General features: G+C 36.4%; 1 protein-coding gene across 42 annotated transcripts in view; it reads right to left on the bottom strand.

Annotated features, from left to right (window-relative positions):
- MEF2C (myocyte enhancer factor 2C) overlaps positions 1-23,679 on the bottom strand; it is a 169,021-nt gene that overhangs the window by 56,805 nt on the left and 88,537 nt on the right. For all 42 annotated transcript variants that reach the window (XM_025438537.3, XM_025438536.3, XM_049108263.1 and 39 more), the window contains one exon: positions 20,734-20,937. In XM_025438537.3, the coding sequence (XP_025294322.1) occupies positions 20,734-20,937 (204 nt within the window). The remainder of the gene's footprint in view (positions 1-20,733; positions 20,938-23,679) is intronic.

Raw genomic sequence — 23,679 nt, 5'->3', positions numbered from 1 at the left:
GACAGCGCCTGGGCACCTGCTGTCTAACTCAAGGAGGTCAACCTACAGACTGCTCTGTCCTCCGGCCCCAGACAAGACTTTTCTGGAAAGTCTCTGTGGGTTTGGCCTCCTGGTCCCCGTGGCATTAACTACCTGCTTTTGTAGTCACAAGGGCTTCAATCATTTCAGGAATTATCACTGAAAATGTACTGCAACCTGATTTTTCAGTTTGGTATTTCAATTTCCATACCTGATGAATTTCTCAGTGATTTTGTTAGTTCAGTGGTGAACTTAGATTTTTCATTTGCACAATAATTTCTTCCATATTATTCATTAGGTAATTATAAAAACAACATTTCCTCTTCTATGGCATGAAAAGGAAATTAAACCAGTCTTCCCACACTATCAAAATATTAATTTTACCCTTAACTGAATCTGTTCCTCAGCAGTAACACCTCCCATTAATGGAGCATTTCCTATGTGCCAGGGACTGAGCCTGCAGCTTTGCATGAATCTCTTTTTAAATCCTCATAACTACTCTTCCCCATGATTGCCACAGATGAAGAAAAGTAGGTGCAAGGTGGTTACAGCACTTGCTAAAGTCCACCAAGTTAGTCAGCAATAGAACTGAGTTAATGAACTCATGCAGGAGCTCCAGGGTTTGCTTTGTCAGTTATTCCCCTACTCTGCCTCTGCAACTTGTCCAATTATAAAGATTGCTTAAATTATGCCAATGTTTTCTTTGAATACTTTATTGTCAGATGCAATTGGTGAAATGTTTGACAAATCTTATTTTTTTCATATTAGTGATAGAATTCACTTTCTGACGGATAATTTTACCTAAAATGTCTTTCCTATTGTGTGACTGCAATATCCACTGACGAGAGGGGAAGGCCCCTTCTAATATTTAGGTTGTAGCTACCTAGTTAAAATAAAGTGTAGGTTGTTGAAAAGCTAAGGCAAAGAAAGGTTGCTTAATTTTTTCCACTCTTAAATTTTTAGGACTAGGAAAGGAGTCCTTTGCACTAACCTTTAGGCTGTATCTACCTGGATAAAATAAAGTGTAGGTCTGTCCCAGTAATTAAAATAGTACTAGCAAGAACTTTAAGTCTCTGTTAGTAAGAGAAAAAGTTTGCTTTGTATATTTTGGTGCCTATATTCTTCACTATACTCCTCAGCTCTTCACTTCAATTTGCTTGGGTATGTAAGACATGCCAAAGCTGGTTAGCATTTTTGCTGGAGTTGTGGGGGTAGGTAGGGGAAAAGAGAAGAAATACATGCTTTTATGGAGGAACTATTGTTTCTCTCTGGACAATACTATGGGATCATGAAGAGATCATGTGTGAACTATAAAAATTCTCCTTTTAAAATGTAGGTATAGCTCTTCATTTCTTTTGTTTTCTTTTTCTTTTTTTTTTAAGTTTTTTTTTTTAAAGGTTTTATTTATTTACTCATGAGAGACAGAGAGAGACAGGCAGAGACACTTCTTCTCAGAGGGAGAAGCAGGCTCCATGCAGGGAGCCTGATGTGGGACTTGATCCCGGGGCTCCAGGATCACACCCTGGGCCAAAGGCAGGCGCCAAACCGCTGAGCCACCCAGGGATCCCATCTCTCTTTTGTTTTCAAAATGATATGGATAATACTGTGTTACTTTCTAGGCCAGAAGGGAGAAAAAGTGAAGGAAATGACTGTAAAAGTTCCCAATTTTTTTCAACAGTTACAAGGAAGACTGAGCAAGATGGGATCTTCTTAAGTGAAAATTTCCCAAAGTCCCAAGGAAAAAGGGGAAAACTGCAGGAGAGCTTCAAGAACCGCAAGACTTGGGTTTTTGCATCTTGTCAGAAAATCCACACTGTTAGTAAAAAGTGAGGGAAGGCCTGGCACAAACCTGACTCAGCAGAGAAATGCCACCCACAGTCCCTGACGCAGCTTCCGCAGTGGCTGAGCTGCCCTGTTTTCTCTGGAGGCTTCCCCAGCCTGGCCGATACATGAATCTCTTAGATGGGAAACTGAAGTTTTTGAAAATTGAAATTAAACAAAGTTGTATAACATTTAAAAGAAGTTTACAATTATGATACTTGGCTTTCCACATGGGTTTTAAGTCAATTTTCTGTTGAATAAATAATATTAACCACATATTAACCACCCAAGAGTTTTAAAATGCCCCAAACAGCCATCACCATCATTCTGAATAGAATCCCACTTCTTTTTCAAGACCACGGTTCAAAGATGAGGGGAAATGGTGCCATTAAAAGAGGAAGCAAACCATGGTTCAAAGTCTGTTTCCATGAGGTAATGCACCCTATTGACTACTGGCCAGAGGAATCCAATCTATACTGAGATGAAGGATGAAGTTAAGGCAGGTGGCTGGGAGAAGTTAGAACCTCTCCGCCCCCAACCTCCGCCTCCACCTTCTTGCATTGCTTTATTGCTGAAGCCAAAGGGACTGAGAGAAATCAATGAGTTTTGTTGATCTGACACAGGAACTTGTGCACAGGAACAGTGAGATGGAAGTTCTATATCTGAGTTCATCTGCTGGAAACTGCCAGTCTCACCTTAACTGCCTGTGTTATGTGTACATATCTTTGTGTACATGTGTGACCGAGCAAGTGTGTGTGTGTGCACATGCACAACATGAAGCTAAGATTTTTCTTTAAAGATTTTACTTATTTATTCATGAGAGATACAGAGAGAGAGGCAGAGACATAGGCAGAGGGAGAAGCAGGTTCCCTCTGGGGAGCCCGATATGGGACTCGATCCCAGGACCCCAAGGATCCTGACCTGAGCTGAAGGCAGACACTCAACCACTGAGCCACCCAGGTGCCCCCCATGAAGCTAAGAATTTTGAAAGGATCTTCAGAATTCTTTCTAGATAGATATAGTTCTGCATAGCTATCTTTATCTGTTTTCCTCCAGAAGGAAATATTTCAATTTCGTATTTGAGGCCCCAGAAAAGTTAGGTTGCTTTATTGTGATATGTCTGTAAACTGAATGATGGCTTCCAACAGAAAACAAATTTCTTTCCCTAATCATAACAAATTCTAACATGTGATTTATCATATTTTTCCTCTAATATAAATAAAATATCTCATATTTGTAGGAACTCAGTTGTGGAAAGCTCTAAGTTTCCCTTCTAATGTTGATCAGCAAGTACTTTGATCTCTGTAGCCAGACATCAGGTACAGAGTTCAGAACTATAAATTTGCTGTATCTCCTATCAATAAAAGTAGGGCTCTGATGGTCATCTTTCCTCAAACCACAGTTCATCTTTGCTAAATCTGTAGAGTGCAAAATAGGTGTGGTTCAGAACAGAGTCAAACAAACATCAGTGGTTCAGAAATGATATCCTTTCCCCAGTAGCAATATACATTGTGGGTATGTGACTAGAATATTTAAAACACCTGTTCACTTGGAACCAAGCCAAATGTATAATGCGTTAGTGTGTGCTTGGCTTATTTCCAAGAGCATGTATCCTTACTGCCATCAAAATACTGAGGGAGCTAGGGCAAAGATACAAGTTAGAAGCAATGTAAGATAGATACATTTTATTGTTAACAATATCATCACACTAGACACTGCTGGCTGGCTAGCATTTTAATAAAATCAGTTATTTGTTTTTGAGTCAGAGAAGAAACTGGCAGTGTAAGAACACTCTTGTCTTAGCTTTGCTAATTACTTTCATTGCCTTAAAATCTTAATCAACCTCCCCCTCCTCCTTCCCTTCCTCCCTTTCCCTCACCCTCCCTTTCATTGTAGAACTGTGCTCTTCCCTGGATACAGAGTAGTTCAAAGGCAACACCAGGGAATAAATTATATCCTAACTATATACCAGAGTTCACAAACAGAACTTGGGCAAGCCCCTCTGACAGTTCTGCATATTTTTTAAAAATCAATTGTTTTGACTTAATAAAATCTAAGTTTTTATTTTTCTCTACCTTTTCCTTAGTTTTAAAATCTGCATAGTGAATCTTATCTCTAAAGAATTTCATAACCTCATTATTAAAGAAATAGTTACACATACATGTAACAATTTATAAAATGTGATATATATTTTTTAATATAATCACAAAATACGCTTAAGAGCTCAATGTTGGGGGGGTGTGCACGCATGCGTGTGTGTGTGTGTGTGTGTGTGTGTGAAAGAGAAAAAAGTTAAAAATTTTGCCTAAATTTACACTTGCAGGAAGGAGAATCAGGAAAGAAAATAACATCTTTATCAGCATCTTGTGTCCAACATGTGGTAATGGATATATATGTACATGGTATAAATTAATCCATACAAAAAGACCAAAAGTGAGCTTTATTATCACTATTTTACTGCTTAGAAAGATGAGATTTGACAGAGGTTTAGAAATTTGCTCAAAAGCATGGAGTTTATGACAGCTCTAGAAACCAGGTTTGTCGGAGTCTAAAACTTATCTGTCCCTTTTCCTATATCACATTGTTTTATGATGAAAAGGCTGGGCTTTGAGATTATAAACCTGGAAATGTGACGGCAGAGTTTTTATTTGGAAGTATCGTATCCAGAATCCTGACCGTTTACATGGTCACTGAAAATGCATATACCTCATTAGGGACTTCTGAATTTAAAGATTTTGATTTCTTTTTCAATTTAATCTAGAGAAGATTATATAGTTTAAATATACCTCACGAGGTCTCCATAATTTGTTCCTTTTACATGCTATATATGATAAATAATCCTTAGCCAGAGAAGTGCATGTGCATATTATCAGTGCACTGAAATCGTATGCATATTTCAAAAACAATGTTTTATATTATGATTATAATTATATTATGATTATCTTAGATGTTTATAAAATGATGTAAATGGTTTAAAATATAGAAGTATAATGAAAGGCTTCAGGACTTTTAGCATTTACACATATATAGATGTTACTATAAAAATTAAAATAACTTGGCATTTCCACTTTTTATAACTAATTTGCTTCTATCTAGATATAGTCATATTTTCCAGTAGAATTTTCCTCAAGAATTGATTGTATTTATGCTATTCTATTGCTTGAGGACATCCAGTATCTTTCTCATACCTACTGTATTGCATCTAACTCCATATCAAACATTTAGAGCACTACATTTGCCTGTCCCCCTCTTCTCCATTTACCTTGCCATCTTTCTTATAGCTCCTTCTATATCTGAACAGTCTCTCTTCATATCAAGATACTCTTTTTCATGCCCTTGATCATTTCTTCTTGTAGATCTTTGCATAATTGGTCTATTGAAAGATTTGCCAACAACCTCTCCATCAATTTATATCCATCTTTCTGAACTTCGTTTGTGCCTAAAAATGTCTACTCATCATTCACCTTTCCCGACTTTTTAAAAAAGATTTTATTTGAGAGAGAGAGAGAGTGCACACACAAGTGAGTGGGGGAAGGAGCAGAGGGGGAGGGAATAAGAATCTGAAGCAGACTCTGTGCTGAGCAGATCAACAGGGGGCTTGATCCCACTACTGAAAGATCATGACCTGAGCTGAAAACCAAGAGTCGATGCTCAACCAGCTGAGCCACCATGGCGGTCCCTCTCCTGACTTTTTAAATTCTACTCCCTAGAAGTTATTACTTGATTTCAAGTATCAGGGTATTATTGTCATCTCGTCATCATCACAGACATCACCAAGAACCTTACTAGGTGCCAGATCCTGTTCCAAGCATTTTATGCATGTTCAGTAATTTAATTCTCATAATAACTAGATACTAGGTGCTATTATTAACTCTCATTTACAAAAGACATAAGAAACAGCCCAAGTAAATTGTCTTTGGAACATACAACCAATAAGCAGGGGAGATAGAATAAAACCTCATGTGGTCTATTTCCAGGCTGATGGTCTCACTATGATATTCTGCTTCCCCCAGATCTCTTATGTTGTTCTGTCCACTTGATTGGCATGCATATTTTCTATCTTAGCTAGACGGTTAGGTTTTGTGATATTACTGACTGTATGTTCCAAACTTCTATCTCTTCTAACATCATTATGAAGTTTTGTACATCCCAGGAATCTAATAATTATTGCTAGAATAAAAATATCCACAGAAAAAAGTGGAAGTAAATTTCTAAAATATACGTATTGGAATGTCACTTTTAAATTTGAAGGTAAAAATGGAAATAAAATCTTGCAGGCTTTAATTAATAATTCACAAAATAAATCTAATGTCATTTGCTGTTGCTAATGAAATGGCCATATTAATTTCTTTTGTTACTGTATTTAATAGTTTTTAGCTATCATTATAAGCATTTGATGCATAAAATAAACAAAACTTCTCTTGTTTAAACCAATCTGCTTACATTTTGGCTTCTACTATAGATAAATAATACTGTAAACATTTCAAATCTCCAATGACTAGGAGGTAGTCAAATCAATAATGGCTACATAATACATAAAGGATGGATGCAAATTTTATAGCAAAGAAATTAATTATTAATTTATATCTGTTTACTGTAACAAAAATTCATTGTCAGCTTTTTCTGAAGTTTAACAATGCTTGAGCCAAAATCAATAAATTATATATGAAAATATCACCATTTAACATTAAAATGGTGCCAAAACATATTATTTAATGTTTATGAATGCTATATAATCTATTATGTGTACTGACCTATGCACTATTCTCTTTACATGAGTCTAGCATAATTGTTACATCTCATACTGCCTTATATCTAGCAATATTAAAATGATTTTTTAGCAATTAAAAATAGCAAATATTTTCCGGATTACAAAGGTTTTGCTGAAATATTAGAAATGAATGCATCAGAGGAAACTATTTCCCAAACTGAATTTATCCTGCATAGCACAAATGACTCAACAATGAAAATTTTGTTTAAAAAGTGTGCAAATAAAAGGCTTTGTCCCTGGAATGTAGCTCTAAGTGGTTCACTATCTAGGTTGAAAATGTCTATGCAGGGTTGTATGTCCTATTTTTCCATGCCTGCAGTAAAGATACAATATGGGAATTCAGCTTGGTAATTACTAATACACCACACAGACACAATTACACCCTGTATGCTGCATGAAGGAATCACTTGTGGTCTGCATCTATTACAAAGAGCAGTAGGGGGCCACCATGCAAGACGACAAAATGCTTTACAAGACGGAAGGAGACCAGAAGAGTCGATGTACACAGATACAAGGACCTTGATTCTTCTAGCAATGATTTAAGGCTCTTTCCATCAATTATCGTCCTTTGTCTCAAGAGTCTTATCACTAGCATCATTACAGGAACTGAACATAACAATGGTCAGACCCATATAACCCCATGAACTGTGCTGACATTTCCACACCCTGTTGCTATGTTTGACCTGATTATTCAGATTACTTAAGCAAAACAAAATGGAAAAAAAAAAAGGGTTACCATTGCAAAACTGGCCTGTGTATTTTTCTTACTTACTCAAAATCCCATTTCTCTAAACTCCAACATCCTACTCTTGAAATGTTATTTTTCAAGGTACTTCTACTTCAATTAAAAAAATCAAAAGAAAATCCGCCTGGGTGAAAATTGTTAATTGTAAGAAAAGGGACTAAATATTGGTATATCAAGAGGATATACACTTAAGAGACTTTTTCTATCTAAGGGAGTTAAACCAAGTCAGCTGTTCTCTAGCTACATGAGTCACAGGAATAACTTTCTGTGAAACTTTAAAGTTTTGAGTTTAATTGCAAGCAGTAAGCAGTTTTTATTGTAACAGTTTTCTCCTAATTATTACATGATGTACATTATTTTACAATACTTTCATTTAAGATGCTCTTTTAAAATATATCTTACAATTATGAATTTTTAAGACCTTAGGAAAGTTAGTTATGGCAGTTGGTCAGGTTCTGTGAAACAAAGCCTTGTCTTTCAGAAAATGTTTACAACCTATGAGAAAAAAAAATGTATCCTGGGGCTAAAATGTTTATTGGCACCTAGAAGTCTGAAGAGAGAGTCAGGCTTGTGGTTTTTTGAGGGCACTTTATCATCGCCCGCATTCTCAAAGGTTTCTCTGAATGAATAGAACTGGATTACTCAGCCTTCTATTCCACGCCTATTCCTCTCCATTTTCCTTGGCACGACTGAGAGCCAGGCTATTTTTAGTTAGGCAGTTTTCTATTTTTAGACAACTACCAGTTAGAAGACATTTGTTAGGAAAAAATTTAAAAACACACACACACACACATACACACACACACACACACACACACACACAAAGGGAGGAGGGAAAGAAGCTTCTCTTCACATATTGTAAAGCAGCCTTCAACCTGTAACTCCAGGCATTTCAGCTGCTTTCAATCTTGGAAAAATAAAGAAAAATTCAGAGTTCAGGGTTTTAAAAATAAACCTACCCTCTGGCAAACAGACCAAAATACAACAAGCTGTTACTATGTGAAACAGTGACTACAAAAACAAAGAACATTCTCCAATGATTAAATTGCGAGAAAAGTTGTAGAACGATTAGGTTATAAGAATGTTACACAGGCATATAACAATTTTCCAGCCTCTCAGCCAGATGTATCATGTTTTAGAATTCACAGAGCGGGGGGAAAACCTCATCTGTAAAGTTAAACCAAGGATGTGGGATGTAATCTTTAGGTTTCCATTCTTAGCACCAGAGAACCTTTTATCAAACTTAAAGGCAATTATATTCATTGCATTTTTCTAACATTTGTATTCTATAGATTTTCTCTAAAAATTATAACCACATGTTTACAGAGAAACCATATATTAAAAAATCCAATGCCAACCAGAAACCAAAATAAAGGCTGCTACACACACAATTGTGCGTGTGTGTGTGTATACATATATATTTATGTGTGTGTAGTATATACATGCATTTATATGTCTACACACTATTACCTTTGTTAGTCTTGCTTTTATTTTATTTTATTTTTCTTGCTTTTATTTTAATTGGGAATAAATGACTTGCAGATTGGTTAGTCTATCAACTTATCTACATATCATTCAAAGTCAGAGTTTCATCTATAACCACTATGAGATGTTTTCAGGTGCTCACAGTTGCAATTACTTTCTTTTGCCTCAGATATCACACCACATTCTATGTCTTTTGGTTCAGATCGTTGGGTAGGATTGTCATAGATACATCACCAATAACTTGCACAGCATTTGGCTGACATGGCTTTCATGTTCATCAATATCTGCTGAATGAAAGAACAATTCCTGTGTATGTTTTGTCCTCACTAGTACTATTGGCCCTGGAGGGTACTGGACACATCATCATTGTCGTATTTTCTACTCACCTTGCACACATAAAGAATATTTCACAAATGCGTGAGGAAAAGAAAATTAATTGGCCTTTGTTATATAAACTTACATAAAATATTTGATATATATATCTATATAATACTACCACTATTTATATAAGAATGGTATACATATAGACTTATTAATATAAAATGTTATAGATTTATTCCCAAATTAAGAACTTGCTTCTTCTCTCTCCTTTAGTTAGACAACTTTTATTACCTAAACCTTCCCCTTGATGTTGAAAATAAAAACACTTTATATAACTCGACAGTTTACAATGGACTGTGACATCTTTTATAGCCTGTAATCATCACAACAGCCTATGAGGAAGTCTGGGTCGGGGTTGACAATACTGATTCAGTATTGACCTCAGGGATCTGAAGTCAAGATGGTTAAATAACTTGCCCCAGGTTAGAGAATTAGTATGTGATGTTGCTATAACTAGAACTTAATTTCTTTCCAAATCTGTGGGGTTTTTGAAGTTCTATTTCCTAAATGTAAAATTTAAAAGATGAACTTTCATGGTAATGCTTCAACAATATTCTTTAGGAAAATCACTCTGCTGCATTCTTTTTCCTCCCATGGTATTCATTCAGAACCACCACATTTTAAGGAGACCCCAGTCATGAAGCCTGGATGAAGATAAAATTCTTACATTTCTAATGAAGAAAAATTAGAAGAAACCCTGTGCATGCATGACCCTTTCCTTCTTTGTGGGAAAATCCAGAATTGACCTAGCTTGTTTTTCTTTCCCTACGACTCTTCTCTCCTATCCCTTCCTCCATTTTCTCTTATTCTTCAGGGCAATTCTAGTCTTGGTGTTCCTCTCACCTCACTTCACAAAATCATGTTTATTTTAACAAATGTTCTACTCCCGGGAATAAACACTGACTGGGTGTTTTAGCTTTCCTGATTGGGTTTCTAGGTCCTGACCCAGACCCTGACACACAATAGGCATAGAGTAAAGCATCTGCTTAGGAACAAACGATGAAATGGCTGCAACACTTCCTCTCCAGTTGACAGGCCCTTTATTAGGTATATCCATCAACATCATGCAAGTACATCATGAACAAAAGCACTGTATTCACCAGTTTCACACCTTTCACCAGTGCTGCCCAACAGAAAGTTTCTAGGGTAATGAATATTTCTATACCTGTCCTGACCGATATGGGCTCCACCAATCATATGTGGCAGGCAAGTACTTGAAATGTGGCTAGTGAGACTAGGAGCTGAACTTTTGTTTATTTTTTTAAAGATTTAATTTATTTATTTTAGAGAGTGAAAGAGAGAGAGCTCATAACATACTAGTCAGCGGAAGAAGCTGAGGGGGAGGGAGAGGGAAAGAATCACAAGCAGACACTGTGCTGAGCTTAGAGCACAACGTGGGGCTCAATCTCACCACCCTGAGATCATGACCTGAGCAGAAACCAAGAGTCAGACAAGACACTTAACCGACTGGGCCACCCAGAGGAATCTAGGAGCTGAACTTTTAAAATTTTACTTCATTTCAATTGACTTAAATTTCAATAGCCACATGTAGCTAATAACTACCTTACTGATTAATGTAGATCTATACCATTTCATTCTGAAATCTGGTTATACTACCCAAAGAGAATTCACATGATAGAAATGATTTGGTTTGTAATTGTCAGACCATCAGCACTAAATATATCACTTATTTACAAAAGTGTATAGTAACTCTGAAAGGAGTTTGGTTTCTAGAACCACAGAGATAGAGTTGTTTTTTTACTAGTAGCTCATTCTCAGGGTAACTTTGACCTTACTTTTTCCTCTCTAAAATGGTTTTCTTGAGGTCACACTTGATGGCATTTGTTTATGACTAAGGAGTCATTTGGATGCAATTTTGAAAAATAAATTATCTAATTCAGAAATTCTAGAATAAAAGATACTATCATTAATTCATGTATCAGTTTATTTTGTAATCATGCTTTCTCAGATGTGAGAAAAAAACCCCAAATAGCTATTGTACAGTTTACTGTTTACAGTGTTTCTTATCCTAAAACAGTAGCTCTAAATAGTTACTGAGTTTATTTACTAAAACATAAAGATAAGAGATTTAATTGATATGAAGAGGCTTTCAGAATCTAATTAACCTCCCAGCTAGTCATTAACTCTATGACCTTTAGAAATAATTGACAGGAAAATTTTTTTTCTTTATTCAGAAACTTCCATTGGGTGGCTAAATTTCAGGGTAATAGAGACTAAATGCCATTGAGACGTGACGGGATAAAATGCAAAACAGCTATTAGTAAAATGAGATATATTTCCAATAATATAATCTATCCATCCAATCTGTTGGACACACTTGCAGCACTTCCCTAATTACAGTCCTTTTAGTGATCAAGTCTGAAGTCTCTTTCCCAGAATGTCCTATGAATTCCTTGACTGTGAGGATAAGGAGGAAAGCACAGCCACTATTCTCTGCACCCATAGCACACACGTAAACCAATCACATCACATGTGCATGCCGTCTGCTTTCAGACTCAGAATCTGCCTCAACATGTGATCCAGGCAGCCACTACCAACTCACAGGCACTCTCAAGGACAGGGACCAGGCCAGGAATGCAATGCTCATGACACACAGAGTGACTCACCTGAGTCATGACAGGCCTTTTACATCATATTTCTGAACACCTAATACATCTGCTTTTAAAAATTAGTTTCACCAAGTATCACTTAAAAAAATTCATTTTATGGTATGATTCTAGACCACAGTAAGGCTGCAAAGAACTGTTTAAAAATGCACTTTCAAAACATGTTTGGAAAGGAAGTCTACATCTTTGCTGCTCAAAGTTTAGTCCACTGACTAGTAGCATCAGCATCAGAAACACAGACCTGTGGCCCTGCCCCATACCAGGGAGTCCAAATCAGCCTTTTAGAAGAGCCCCAGTGACTCAGACTGGATTAGAGTCATTTCATTTGAGACCCATTGACTCCTCTTGTCAGATCCTGGCCAAAGTACCAACAGGGCACTTCCCCCTTCTCCAGGAATCAACATATGTCGGTCTTTTAGTTTCCACCATTACTATAGGTAGTATTTCTACGTGGTCTGTTGTGCCTATTTTTTTTACACAGCAACAACTTTATTCATCTCAGGTTCACTTGAGAGGTTCTTACCTTTACTATTATTAGAACATATCTGACTTCAGTAAAGAAAACTTGGTAAAGTTTAATTTTATTTACACCCTAATGATCATCAGTAAGTTCTTTTATATATATGTATGTATGTACACATATGTGTATATATATACAAATATATATGTGTGTGCGTGTGTGTGTGTGTGTGTGTATAAAAAATATTTACTGAATGTCTACAATGTTCCATTCATTGAGATGGCTGTTGGAGTTATAGCGATAAATAAAACATCATTATGTCTTTCAGGGAGGGGAAACAGACTTACAATAATAACTTTTAAAAAATTCAGTGAGGTAATTGAAATAATAAATATCATTCAATTAAAAGACTTATCATCTTTTATTCCAACTCTAAGCAAGACTTTGGAATTTTTCCTAAAACATCACTTTTGAATATTTCACAGTGATAGATTCAGTAACCATTCCTGAGGAAATAAGGATATTCTAACTCTTTGATATCTCATTGATACTTTTAAAGCCAAACAATGCTACATTTACTGAGGTGCTATCAATCCCTAGAATGGTTCAAATATGTTGTCCAACACCGAATTCCATATACCATGAAATCTGTAAATATCATTAAAAGTGACAATTATGATCCAGGATAAATATTTTTCTCTTTTCACTTTCAGATACTGGAAAAAACAAACAAACAAACAAACAAACAAACAAACAAAAACAAAACACAACCCAAAACATGAGGACTTTGGTTTGTTCCAGTTCAAGAATGATCATATAAAATAATGATGATGATAAAGAGGTGGTGATTAGTAATGACAACGAGGTTACATTAGTGAGGAAAAGGCTGTATTTTGAAACCTATTGTCTTTTCTACTATTAAATAATTTTCTGCCAACTCTGTGCCAGTACTAATGCCTCGAAGCCATTATAATTGTGTAGTAACAGACACAAGAAAACTCAGTTTTAGTGCCTCGTGCATATAACTTAAGTAATCTAACGTGCACTTTATGATTTTCTTAATAAATAAGATGTGAAGCAGCTTTTCATGTTTATCAAATGCATGTAAATTAAGCAAAAACCTTATTTTTAAAAAGAAATGAATCTTCAAGTTTGATATATAAAAATCTACTTGGTAGTTATGACAAATATGAATTCATTCTTAGGCCCATGTCTTCTTTTTAGACTTTGAGGAATAAATATAAATGTGATTCATAGGGACTAGTAAAAGTCTTTTAAAGACATATAAGCAAAAATGAATATTACGATTCAGTAGAAATTTGCAAAATCTTTTTTTTTTTTTTTTTTTTTTTACAAAATCATGTTTTTCCCTTTTCCTTGGAAGCCTTGACACTGAAGGTTTAAATCTTTATGGAATATACTAATCCTTTCTTCATTTTTCACTACTATCTACTGAAAAGCAATTATATACTTGGTTTAACAGAGGACAAGAGAGCTACTGAGCTACTCGCAATAAGAACTATTTTAATTATATTTTATAGTCACCTAAGAATTTTTAATGTACTTCAAGAATATTATTTCTCTAAGTTCCTTCAGAAAGAAAAAAACCTGCTTTTCTGAAGAAATGAAATTACTAACAATAAAGTTAAATACTGGTTCATGTCGCTTCAAGTAAATTTAAAATAGTAACAAGAAAGGTCTACCCCTTTTCCGTTCACAAGCTTCACATCTAAAAAACAGCACACTGCTGCTTAGCTCCTTGTCAGTCTGGACAACTTGCAAGTGCTTTCTCACCAGGTAGTAAGTTTACCGATTGACTCTGTGGTTATTGGTTTAGGGGTAAAATATGTTTTTAGTTTGACACTGAGTGTTTGGTTCCAAATTGGTGTCTCTCATAGCAAACATTTATGTTCTGGATTCTAAAATCTCACGGTTACGTGGTTCTTTACTTCTGAAATGCACTCCTCAAATTCTATATTGAAGAGAACTAATCTTGGTGTTAATCCGGGAAAACAATTAGTTTAAATGCCTCTCTTTTCACATTTCAATCTAGACCAGTGCTGTTGCATGGAACTTTCTATGATAATCAATACATTTTGTATCCTGTCCCACTTGGCAGTCATTAGCTGCGTGTGGCTACTGAGCCCTTGAAATGTGGCTATTGCAAGTGGGGAACTAAACTGGATATCTTATTGCCCAGTTTTAATTTTAATTTTAATTCATAAATGTGAGTAGTCATATATGGCTAGTGGTTACTGTGTTAGCAAGATCTAGATTTATAATTTCTTGATTGTGTTTTGATAAAAGTTGCCAAATTTTAATCAAGTTTCATTGGAGCTAGAAAATTATTTTTCATACTTGAAGTGAGTAACATTATGCTGTATGATAAGTACTTGGACATATTCTGTTATAATTGTCTCCCCCTATTTATTCTACAAATATATTCTGAGGGTCTAGTATTCTCTAGGCCTCACATGAAGTTCTGGAGATATGATGGTAAACAATATATGCCCAGTCCTTTCCTTCCAAGAGTTTAAAATCTACTGTGGGACAGGCAACTGGATAACATGGTGCTTTCATGGATGAAATACAATTCTAACTCTAATACAGAAAAAACACTAGCACGAGGTAAACAGGACAGTTCAAGGATGGCTTTCCAGAAGTATAAATTGGAACCTGCCTTGAATGAAGGATAAATGAAAGCTAAGCAAAGGCCTAGTAAGGAGTGTTAAAGACAAAACAAGTTTGGAGAAGCTGAAGAATATAAACATGTTTTGGTGGCTCAAATATAGGATGGCAGTGGTGGGGGAGGGAAATAGCAAAGGGGGAGGCTGTAGAGGAAGATAAAAACAGGCCAGATCATGCATGGCCTTGAGAGCAATCTTAAGGACCAAGAGTCCTTGAGGGGCCTTGTTTATGTTTATATCTCTAGGAATTCCAAGGCACATATCACATGGTAGGAATTCAACCAATCTTTGTTCAGTGAATGCATAAAGAAATAAAAATACAACAAGTAACCAAACAAATGAGTGAATGTGCATGATAGATATTAAGGGGGAGGCACTGTTATGGTGAATACCAGATGCTGTATGTAAGTGAAGAGTCATTAAATTCTACTCCTGAAACTAATATTACACTATATGCTAACAAACTGAAATTTAAATAAAAACCTGAAATGGAAAAAAAAAGAAGCCTATGGAAAGAGCCACATGCTACTTCATTACACAAAATAAAAGTACCCACATGTAATATAAATCTATATATCTACAGTATTCTGTAAGTATAGATATACTATAGATATATATTTTTAAGTAGGCTCCATGCCCAGCACAGAGCCCAAGGTGAGGCCCCAACTCACAACTCTGAGATCAAGCCTGGAACTGAGATCAAGAGTCAGATCTCAACTGACTGAGCCACTCAGGTGCCCCTTATATATCTAATATTTTATAAGTATAAAATTGGTACCTATTTAATTAGTTCAGATATAATGAAAGCTCAAGTAAAATAAACATATTTTCATATTACAACTATTCCCACATTTGATAATACAGAATTTGTAACAAAGTTCATTTCCACTATTTGCTGCATTTAGTTTTCTTTTTTTTTTTAAGATTTTATTTATTTATTCAAGAGAGACACAGAGAGGTAGAGACAGAGCAGAGGGAGAAGCAAGATTCAGATGAAAGAAAATAAAATTTCATGTAAATATTATCTTATTCTCCTCTCTCCTTTTCTCCCTTTCTCTCTCTCTCTCATGAATCTTCTTGCCCATTTGTGCATCTAAAAAAAAAGTAATCCTTCGCTGGGGTAGTTGTAAATCAAAGATTTCTTCTGGACAGAAGAAGTTATGTCCATCTTTTTGATTTCCTAGGGAGCAGCAGAGGGCCCCATGTTCTATTTCTCTTCCACACTAAAGTCACTTGACTCTTGGCCCAGACGGGATGAGCAGCTCAGCATAATCACTGAATCACTGAGGGGTGACAGCTTCCCTCCTGGCCAGGTGCTAAGTAACACTCTCAGATAGGTTTTGTGGTTAGAAAACGTGCTGGATAGAGAGGTAACCTGTCTGGGACTTCTGTCACTCCAAGGACCACCTACAGTGATCTGGTGATCAATGACTTGTTTGAATAACGTTTGTTAAATTGTTTAGCATATGTCTTCCTTTCAGTAGCTTCTATTACATTCATGAGGTTATTGCTCCTTTGCCCTCCAATTGTTCCCAAGCTGATTTTCATGTATGTTCTACATCCTTAATAAGAATGCCTGTTTTCTGCTGTTTCAGAATCAGCACGTTGTACAGCGCTGACTGTAAGCTGACACTTGCTAAATCATTGTTAAGAGAAGGATGGCCCACAAGCATGCACTGTGGGCCTTGCACTCTTCAGGTCATCCTTAAGTGCTCAACACCACATTTTCCTCTACAAATAGAGCCCGACATGAACTGTGAGGATAGGAAGGCAGGTAAGGGAACCAGGAGTGGAGTGGAGCTGCCGTGGAGCTCAAACAGTTGGAGGAGATAAAGGGGGCAGTTCCCTTAATAGCATCAGAATCCCTACTGAATTTTCAAAGCCTTGTAAGCCAGCATTTTGGGTAAATATCCAATATACTTGTCACACAGTTATATAAAACAGACTTTCTTTAAAGGAAGCGCTTTTAATACAGTAACTGTTTTTGTTTTTTTAAACCAATGGATTAAAAACTTAACACATTTACCAAATCTGGCATATTTATATATTGTATCTAAACAGATATTCAAGCTGCATTATAATATAATAATAAAAAAACCTATCTCAGTCTGTCTATTAAGCCTTTGTCTTTGTGCCATTGTAACAGTAGTGCTAATTATCAAGCAAAGACATGATAATTACGCAGAGCTTTTTTACTAAAAGAAGGAATCTTTTTCAACACCCACAAGCTGCACAATTTCCTATGACCCTGTAACACTACTCTGGTATGGCCCAGAAATTTGTATTTTGGTCTGAATGCTAGGAATCATATTATTTCCCTTTCTTTGCCAATCTTTTTTTCTTGTGAGTAAACTGTTTTTGGAGGGTTAAGGGAGAGGGGTAATGGTCCAAACGGGAAATATAAAACTAATGACCCTTCATGAAACATATTATGCTCCTCATTAAACCTACTCAGTTAAACGTATTCCATTAAATTAAAATAAATAGGATTTAAAATTTTACCCAGGAGTAGTAAACTACCTTAACTCTCAACTTTGTGTTAGATTCATTCTAAGGATGGATTCCTCAAATCCCTGATGTATCCGAGGTTCTCAGCCTCCAACACAATTTATGTCTTTCTTTTTAGAAGGGGCAAGGGGCAGAGGGAGGGAGAGAGAGAATCTTAAGCTGGCTACACACCCAGCACAGGGCCTGATGTGGGCCTCAATCTTACAACCCTGAAATTACACCCTGAGCCGGGATCAAGAGTCAGAACAGCTGAGCCACCCAGGTGCCCCCAACACAATTTAGGTCTCAGTGCTGCAGAGGTTTTCAAACTTAGTGTATGTAAGAATTACTTGGGGGAATTTGTTATAAATGCAGCTTTCCAACCAGATTCCCTCTTTTCCACCAAATATTTCAAGCATAGTGATTTCAGTGAGCTGCACTTTGAAAAATACTCTATGTGGGGGTGATGTAAATTTTATCAAGCTTACGGATCCCCCTTTACTTCTTCCTCATTTATGTTAGTGCTAAAGTGGAAAAGCGAAATAGGTGAAGAATGTGTGATTCAGGTAGTTGAGTAGGACCAATTTATAACATATTCTGTTTATCCAAAGAATCAAGCCATCCCTAGGTTTGGTCTAGAAGCCCCAGACTGTCTTTTTTTGAGAGGTTCAGAGCTTTAATTCATTGATATAAAATACAAGATAATGGACCTACTATTTTACTCTCTTTTAAAACTACTGATTTTTAAATAATTGTGTTCCAAAGGACTTTCAAATTCAGTGCCTTCATTTCTAAGATGGGAACGCTTCAGCCCAGAGAAGTAGCTAACTTGTCACACAGTAAGAATGTCCAAGACAAGGTCTCAAATACAAGTCCTCTGACCTGCAACCCAGTGTTCTCATGGCTCAGATACCCATCTGTCCAAGAATATGAAAATCTTTGGGTGCCTGGGTGGCTCAGCGGTTTAGCGCCTGCCTTCAGCCCAAGGTGTGACCCTGGAGACCTGGGATTGAGTCCCGTGTTGGGCTTCTTGTGGGGAGCCTGCTTCTCCCTCTGCCTATGTCTCTGCCTCTTTCTTTCTGTGTCTCTCATGAATAGATAAATAAAATCTTAAAAAAATATGAAAGTCTTGAGATTGTGAAGTTCTCTGTCATCTTTATTTTATTTTTTTAAAGATTTTTAAAAAATTTATTCATTCACGAGAGACAGAGAGAGAGGCAGAGACATAGGCAGAGGGAGAAGCAGGCTCCCCACAAGGAGCCCAATGCGGGACTTGATCTCAGACTACGGGATCACGCCCTGGGCCGCAGGCAGATGTTCAACCGCTGAGCCACCCAGGTGTCCCTCTCTGTCATCTTTAAATCACACATTATATTCCTGACTAAAGCTCTCAGAAAATGAGTTTTCTAGATTCTTAAGCTCCTTTAAGAAAGTGAATTTGAAAAATCAACATATTTTTCACCTACTTTACTACGGTTCTACTGCATTTCACATCATGTTAAGAACTGGGCAGTTTAGGTGTAATGACAAATTCCAGCTCAACTCTGTAACCCTGAAATACCTGCTGTAATGGTTTTGGTAATGAGATGAAGTCTTGAGTATAGAGTTGTTTTGTGTTTGCGACTTATGTTAAATGTGTGTAAGTGCACATGGACACAAACTCACATACACAAACACACACACAAAAACACCTATGAGATTTGACAATCAATTCTGTTCATATTCATGTTTGTCTATGTACTTTCACAGATATATGTGTACATGAAATACATAGAAGGTAAGTATTATAAATGACCTTAAATTTCAAAATCAAGGCACACAAAGTTATGTCAATGAAAAACTAAAGTGATGTTCAGTAAATGCAAATCTTCAAGTGTTCTAAACATATACCACATTAAGTCTACTTACTCACTTTTATTTCTCTGAAATTATTTGTGTGGCCTTATTAGGCCAAAAAAGGTGATTAGCACAATTTATTTATTTTTTGTTTATTTATTTTTTAAGTAGGCTCCACACTCAGTGGGGAGCGCAAAGTGGGGCTTGGGCTCAACAACCCTGAGATCAAAGCTTGAGTTGAGATCCAGAGTTGAATGCTTAACTGACTGAGCTACCCAGGCACCCCAGCTCAGTACTTTTAAAAAACTTTCAAATAAAGGCAAAGAAATGAAAATTAGTCTTAGGCAACTATAATAGGTAAAAAGAAGATGAAAGTGAGAGACTGATTAATTTGGTCATGATTAGCGCTAAATTCTTTCATAATATGGAAGAATCTAAAGTAATGGCAGGAATAACTTGTACTCTGGCATACTGATGCTGAATACATACTTCTGAAACATTTATTAATTTTACTTTAATTCTAGGAAAACAATCATAATCACAACCTATGTAACCTTGAGGAGATAGACAGGTGAGGGAAACAGACAGATGGGGATAGTCCTCAATGCACGTCTTTTTGGGTTTAGTATTCACTGTTTATGAAGGGTACTATAAGGCAGTAACATTTAAACAGGATACGAGCAGGAAGTGTTTAACTGTATGGCAATGCTACTTATGCTAATGAATCAAAAACATTTTTGAGTTTTAATGTGACGCTTATTTATTTCTGGCACAATAAAACATTTCAAATCTAACTTTGATAAAAACACCCAGCTAACATTTAGAAATTCCTTCTCATCATATTTCTGATTCCATGTATATTAACAATGCTACACTAAATGATATAATTGGGGGAAAAAACATTTCCAGCAGAATAATTGTCTTTACCCTTTCAGTAAGAATGCATTAGGAAGAATGAATTAGAAGACACAAAGTGAAAAACTGAAGTAGAAGGCTGGGGTGAGTTCATTTTTAAATACATTTTTTTCTTTGACAATGCTGCGACACTAGTCTATGCCTAAAAATAACTCATCCAAAGTAATTGAAAGCCCTCTTTTGGCCACAATTCCTTAGTCTGGATCCTGATACGGTCGGGGGCAACAAAGATTCAAGGAGGATGAGGGCAATATGTTGACACTGGTGCCTGATTTCTAGCAAGGCCCAGATATATGTTGTCCCTATCACCGTATCACTCTAACTCGCTTTTGGCAGGAATAGAAAGGGTGGAGCACTGTTGGGGTGATGACCAGGGGAACATCTGAGGGGATACTTGGGAAAAGGAAGCGGTGTGTGCGTGTGTGGAAGGGGGGGTGTCCAACCACCATGCGGCCCTGCCACTGGTGGGGAGGGTGCGCCAACCACACATGTGCTCTCACCTCCACGATGTCTGAGTTTGTCCGGCTCTCATGCGGCTCGTTGTACTCCGTGTACTTGAGCAGCACCTTGTCCATGTCGGTGCTCGCATACTGGAACAGCTTGTTGGTGCTGTTGAAGATGATCAGCGCGATCTCACAGTCACAGAGCACGCTCAGCTCGTACGCCTTCTTCATCAACCCAAATTTCCTCTTTGTAAATGTCACCTGGAAAAAAAAAACCAGGCAGGTTTTGTTTTTTTTTAAAGGAAAAGAAATCGCTTTTTTTTTTTTTTTTTCAACAGTAGTTCTTTTCCTTTGTGAAACAAAGTGTGTCGTTGTCAGAGCCCTTGGGCACTAGCACATTTGGAAAGAAAGCAAATAAATCTAAAACTAATTTCTGCTTAGAATTTGAAAAGTGTGATTTCTAGCTTGTTGCTGAATGTGAAACTGTAAATGCCAGATTTAATGTAGGGCATTTTAATGAAGGTGACCAGAGAACTATTCATGTTTTTTGGAGCAATTTAAGATTTGAGAAAATTAATTTCAGCATGGTTAACATCTTTCCCAATTATAAGTTTGGAGCTCATTTTTTGACCATGTGAAGACTGGATGTGACATTATGAACGCAGCATTTTAGATGTGTGTTCAGAAATTCTTTGTGTGTTCAAAACTTTTAAAAAATTGTTTAGTTTAATTGAAAACACTCGAAGGGATTAGACTGCTTTCAGACAGTGCTGTATTCTGTTTTCCAGAAATAAGCAGAAAGTTGGGAAGTACTTTAGTCATAATACTGTTAGGGTTCTGTTTTCAATCTTTTGTGTATCTTTCTTCCTCTCTCAGGCCAGAAACTGTATTGTTATCTTTGCCTTTTTCTTCTTTTAATCTAATCTATTACCAAGTCCCATAATTCCTTCCCCTGAAATGTTTCTCAGGTTCACACTTTCTTGTCTATTTCCCAGGCGGCTCTATCATTACCATCCTTATCAGTTTCCTGTCCTAGATGATCTCCCTGTCTGAAATCATTCCCTCCTCAATTCATCCCCAATCTTCAAACTTACTCTTCCCACTGCCTTTCTCCTGATGAGCTGTCTGCAACAGCTCTGACTTTGAATACTTCCTACCTGGCAAGGCTACCAAATGCAAATAAAAATTTCACTATTCCCAATTTCATTCCTCTCTTGATTACACTCCAGTCTGCCCACCAAAACCCGTGGACATTGTTAACTGTAAGCCTGTATATGGTCCAGCATTTCCCAGCAGGTGTTCCGTGGAATATCATTTCCATAAAATACTCATGTCCCAAATGTATTGGGCCATTGAACTTTTTGTCCTGAGGCACGCTGATATATTAAAGGCTGGAAAATCTTTTAAATTTTGTTTAACCTGCCACCCAAACCTATTGCTGATAGAATGTTTGTTTCCTTGTTTACTTATTTACTTAGAGGACCGACTACTATCATTTTCCAAAGCTAGATTTTTTGAGGCATATACTCTGGGAAATACTGATGAACTTAATTTAGGTGAAAACTTAAAATTTTTCTCACCCTCAAGACTAACCCATTTTGCAGAGGCCAGCCTAGTTTTATCTAATACCTATTTGTGTGTAATTTCCAAATCTAGATTCCCACTCCTCTTTTTTTTTCGTCTCCAGAGACCCAAAGGATGTCTTCCAATCTTATGTCTATATGAACGTCCTAGGAGTTGCTTAAACCTCCAATGCTTAAGCTCATTATCTTCATCCTCAAATCTGTTCCCTCTTCTAGCTTGTCCATCTCACAGTAAACTCAGTCACCCAAACTAGAGACCTCAGAGTGAACTTTGAATCTTACCCTGTCCCACACACCTAAATAAAAGTGTTGACAGGAGCTGTGGGTGAGCAGACAAAAAATGTGACCTCCTGGTCAACTCAATCCTCCACACTTTGTTAATACTGTTTTACCTATCACCCTTTATTTTTCTTGACTAGCACTTATCACATTTCATAATTTGTATATTTTTGTGTGTGATCATTTGTTTAATGTCTGTCTCATCTACAGTGCATGTTTCAGAAGGCCATATGCCATTTTTATTTTGCTCGCTGTTGTATGCCCAGTTCTTGGAACAGCAGACACGTATGGGCACACGGTAAAGATCTGCAGTATAAAAATGAAATAGGGAAAACTATTATGTGAGTTTTTAGAAATATCAAATTGATGTATGTCACCTAAAATTATGTGATTTTCACATAAAATGATTTTCATGTGAAATTTTTTTAGCAATTCCTAAGTAGAATTTTAAAAAGATAAATCTATACTTAACAATGATAATATTGTTTTACTACATTTGCATTAAAGGCAGCATGGTAGAAAGGGAACAACACGGGGCTTGGATTCAGAAGACCCCAGATTTGAATGCTAACCCTGTTATGTGCTAGTCATGAGAAATTCACTTAACTTCTTTGAGTTGGATTTTTCATCTGTAAAACAGAGAAAACATCTACTCTTAGAGTTGCTGTGAGGACTGCATAAAATAAGCAAATGTACAATATTAAGCACAGCGCTTAACACTGAAGCTCAATAAACCCAGTCCCATCACTTCATTGATTTATGGAAAAGGAAGAACTTACAAAATATGTTTATGTTGCTGGCTTTGAAAAGGCTACTGATTAAGGCTATTTGAGGATCTCATTATTCCTAATACAAAGATAAAGCTGAAATATGGAACCCCCTCTGATCATTCTTTGGAAAATATGGTATTTATCAGCCCACATCAGCTATCAAGATCTACTCAGATATGTTATTTTACATTTCAACTTGGGACAATTTTTCTAAATAATTGCCAAGGTCTCACGTTTTGTTTTATGTTTATTGATTGTCTTTCTATGGTGTTTCTAATAAAATATGCCCAGTGTTTTATTTTCATATCTTATTGTCACACTACTTAAGAAACTTTTTTATTCTAGTTTATTCAGATGAGTTATGATTAGTA

Source organism: Canis lupus, chromosome 3, assembly GCF_003254725.2.
Source record: "Canis lupus dingo isolate Sandy chromosome 3, ASM325472v2, whole genome shotgun sequence".
Lineage (NCBI taxonomy): Eukaryota > Metazoa > Chordata > Mammalia > Carnivora > Canidae > Canis > Canis lupus.
The sequence above is the reverse complement of the archived record's forward strand: the minus strand, read 5'-3'. Positions and strand labels throughout refer to the sequence as shown.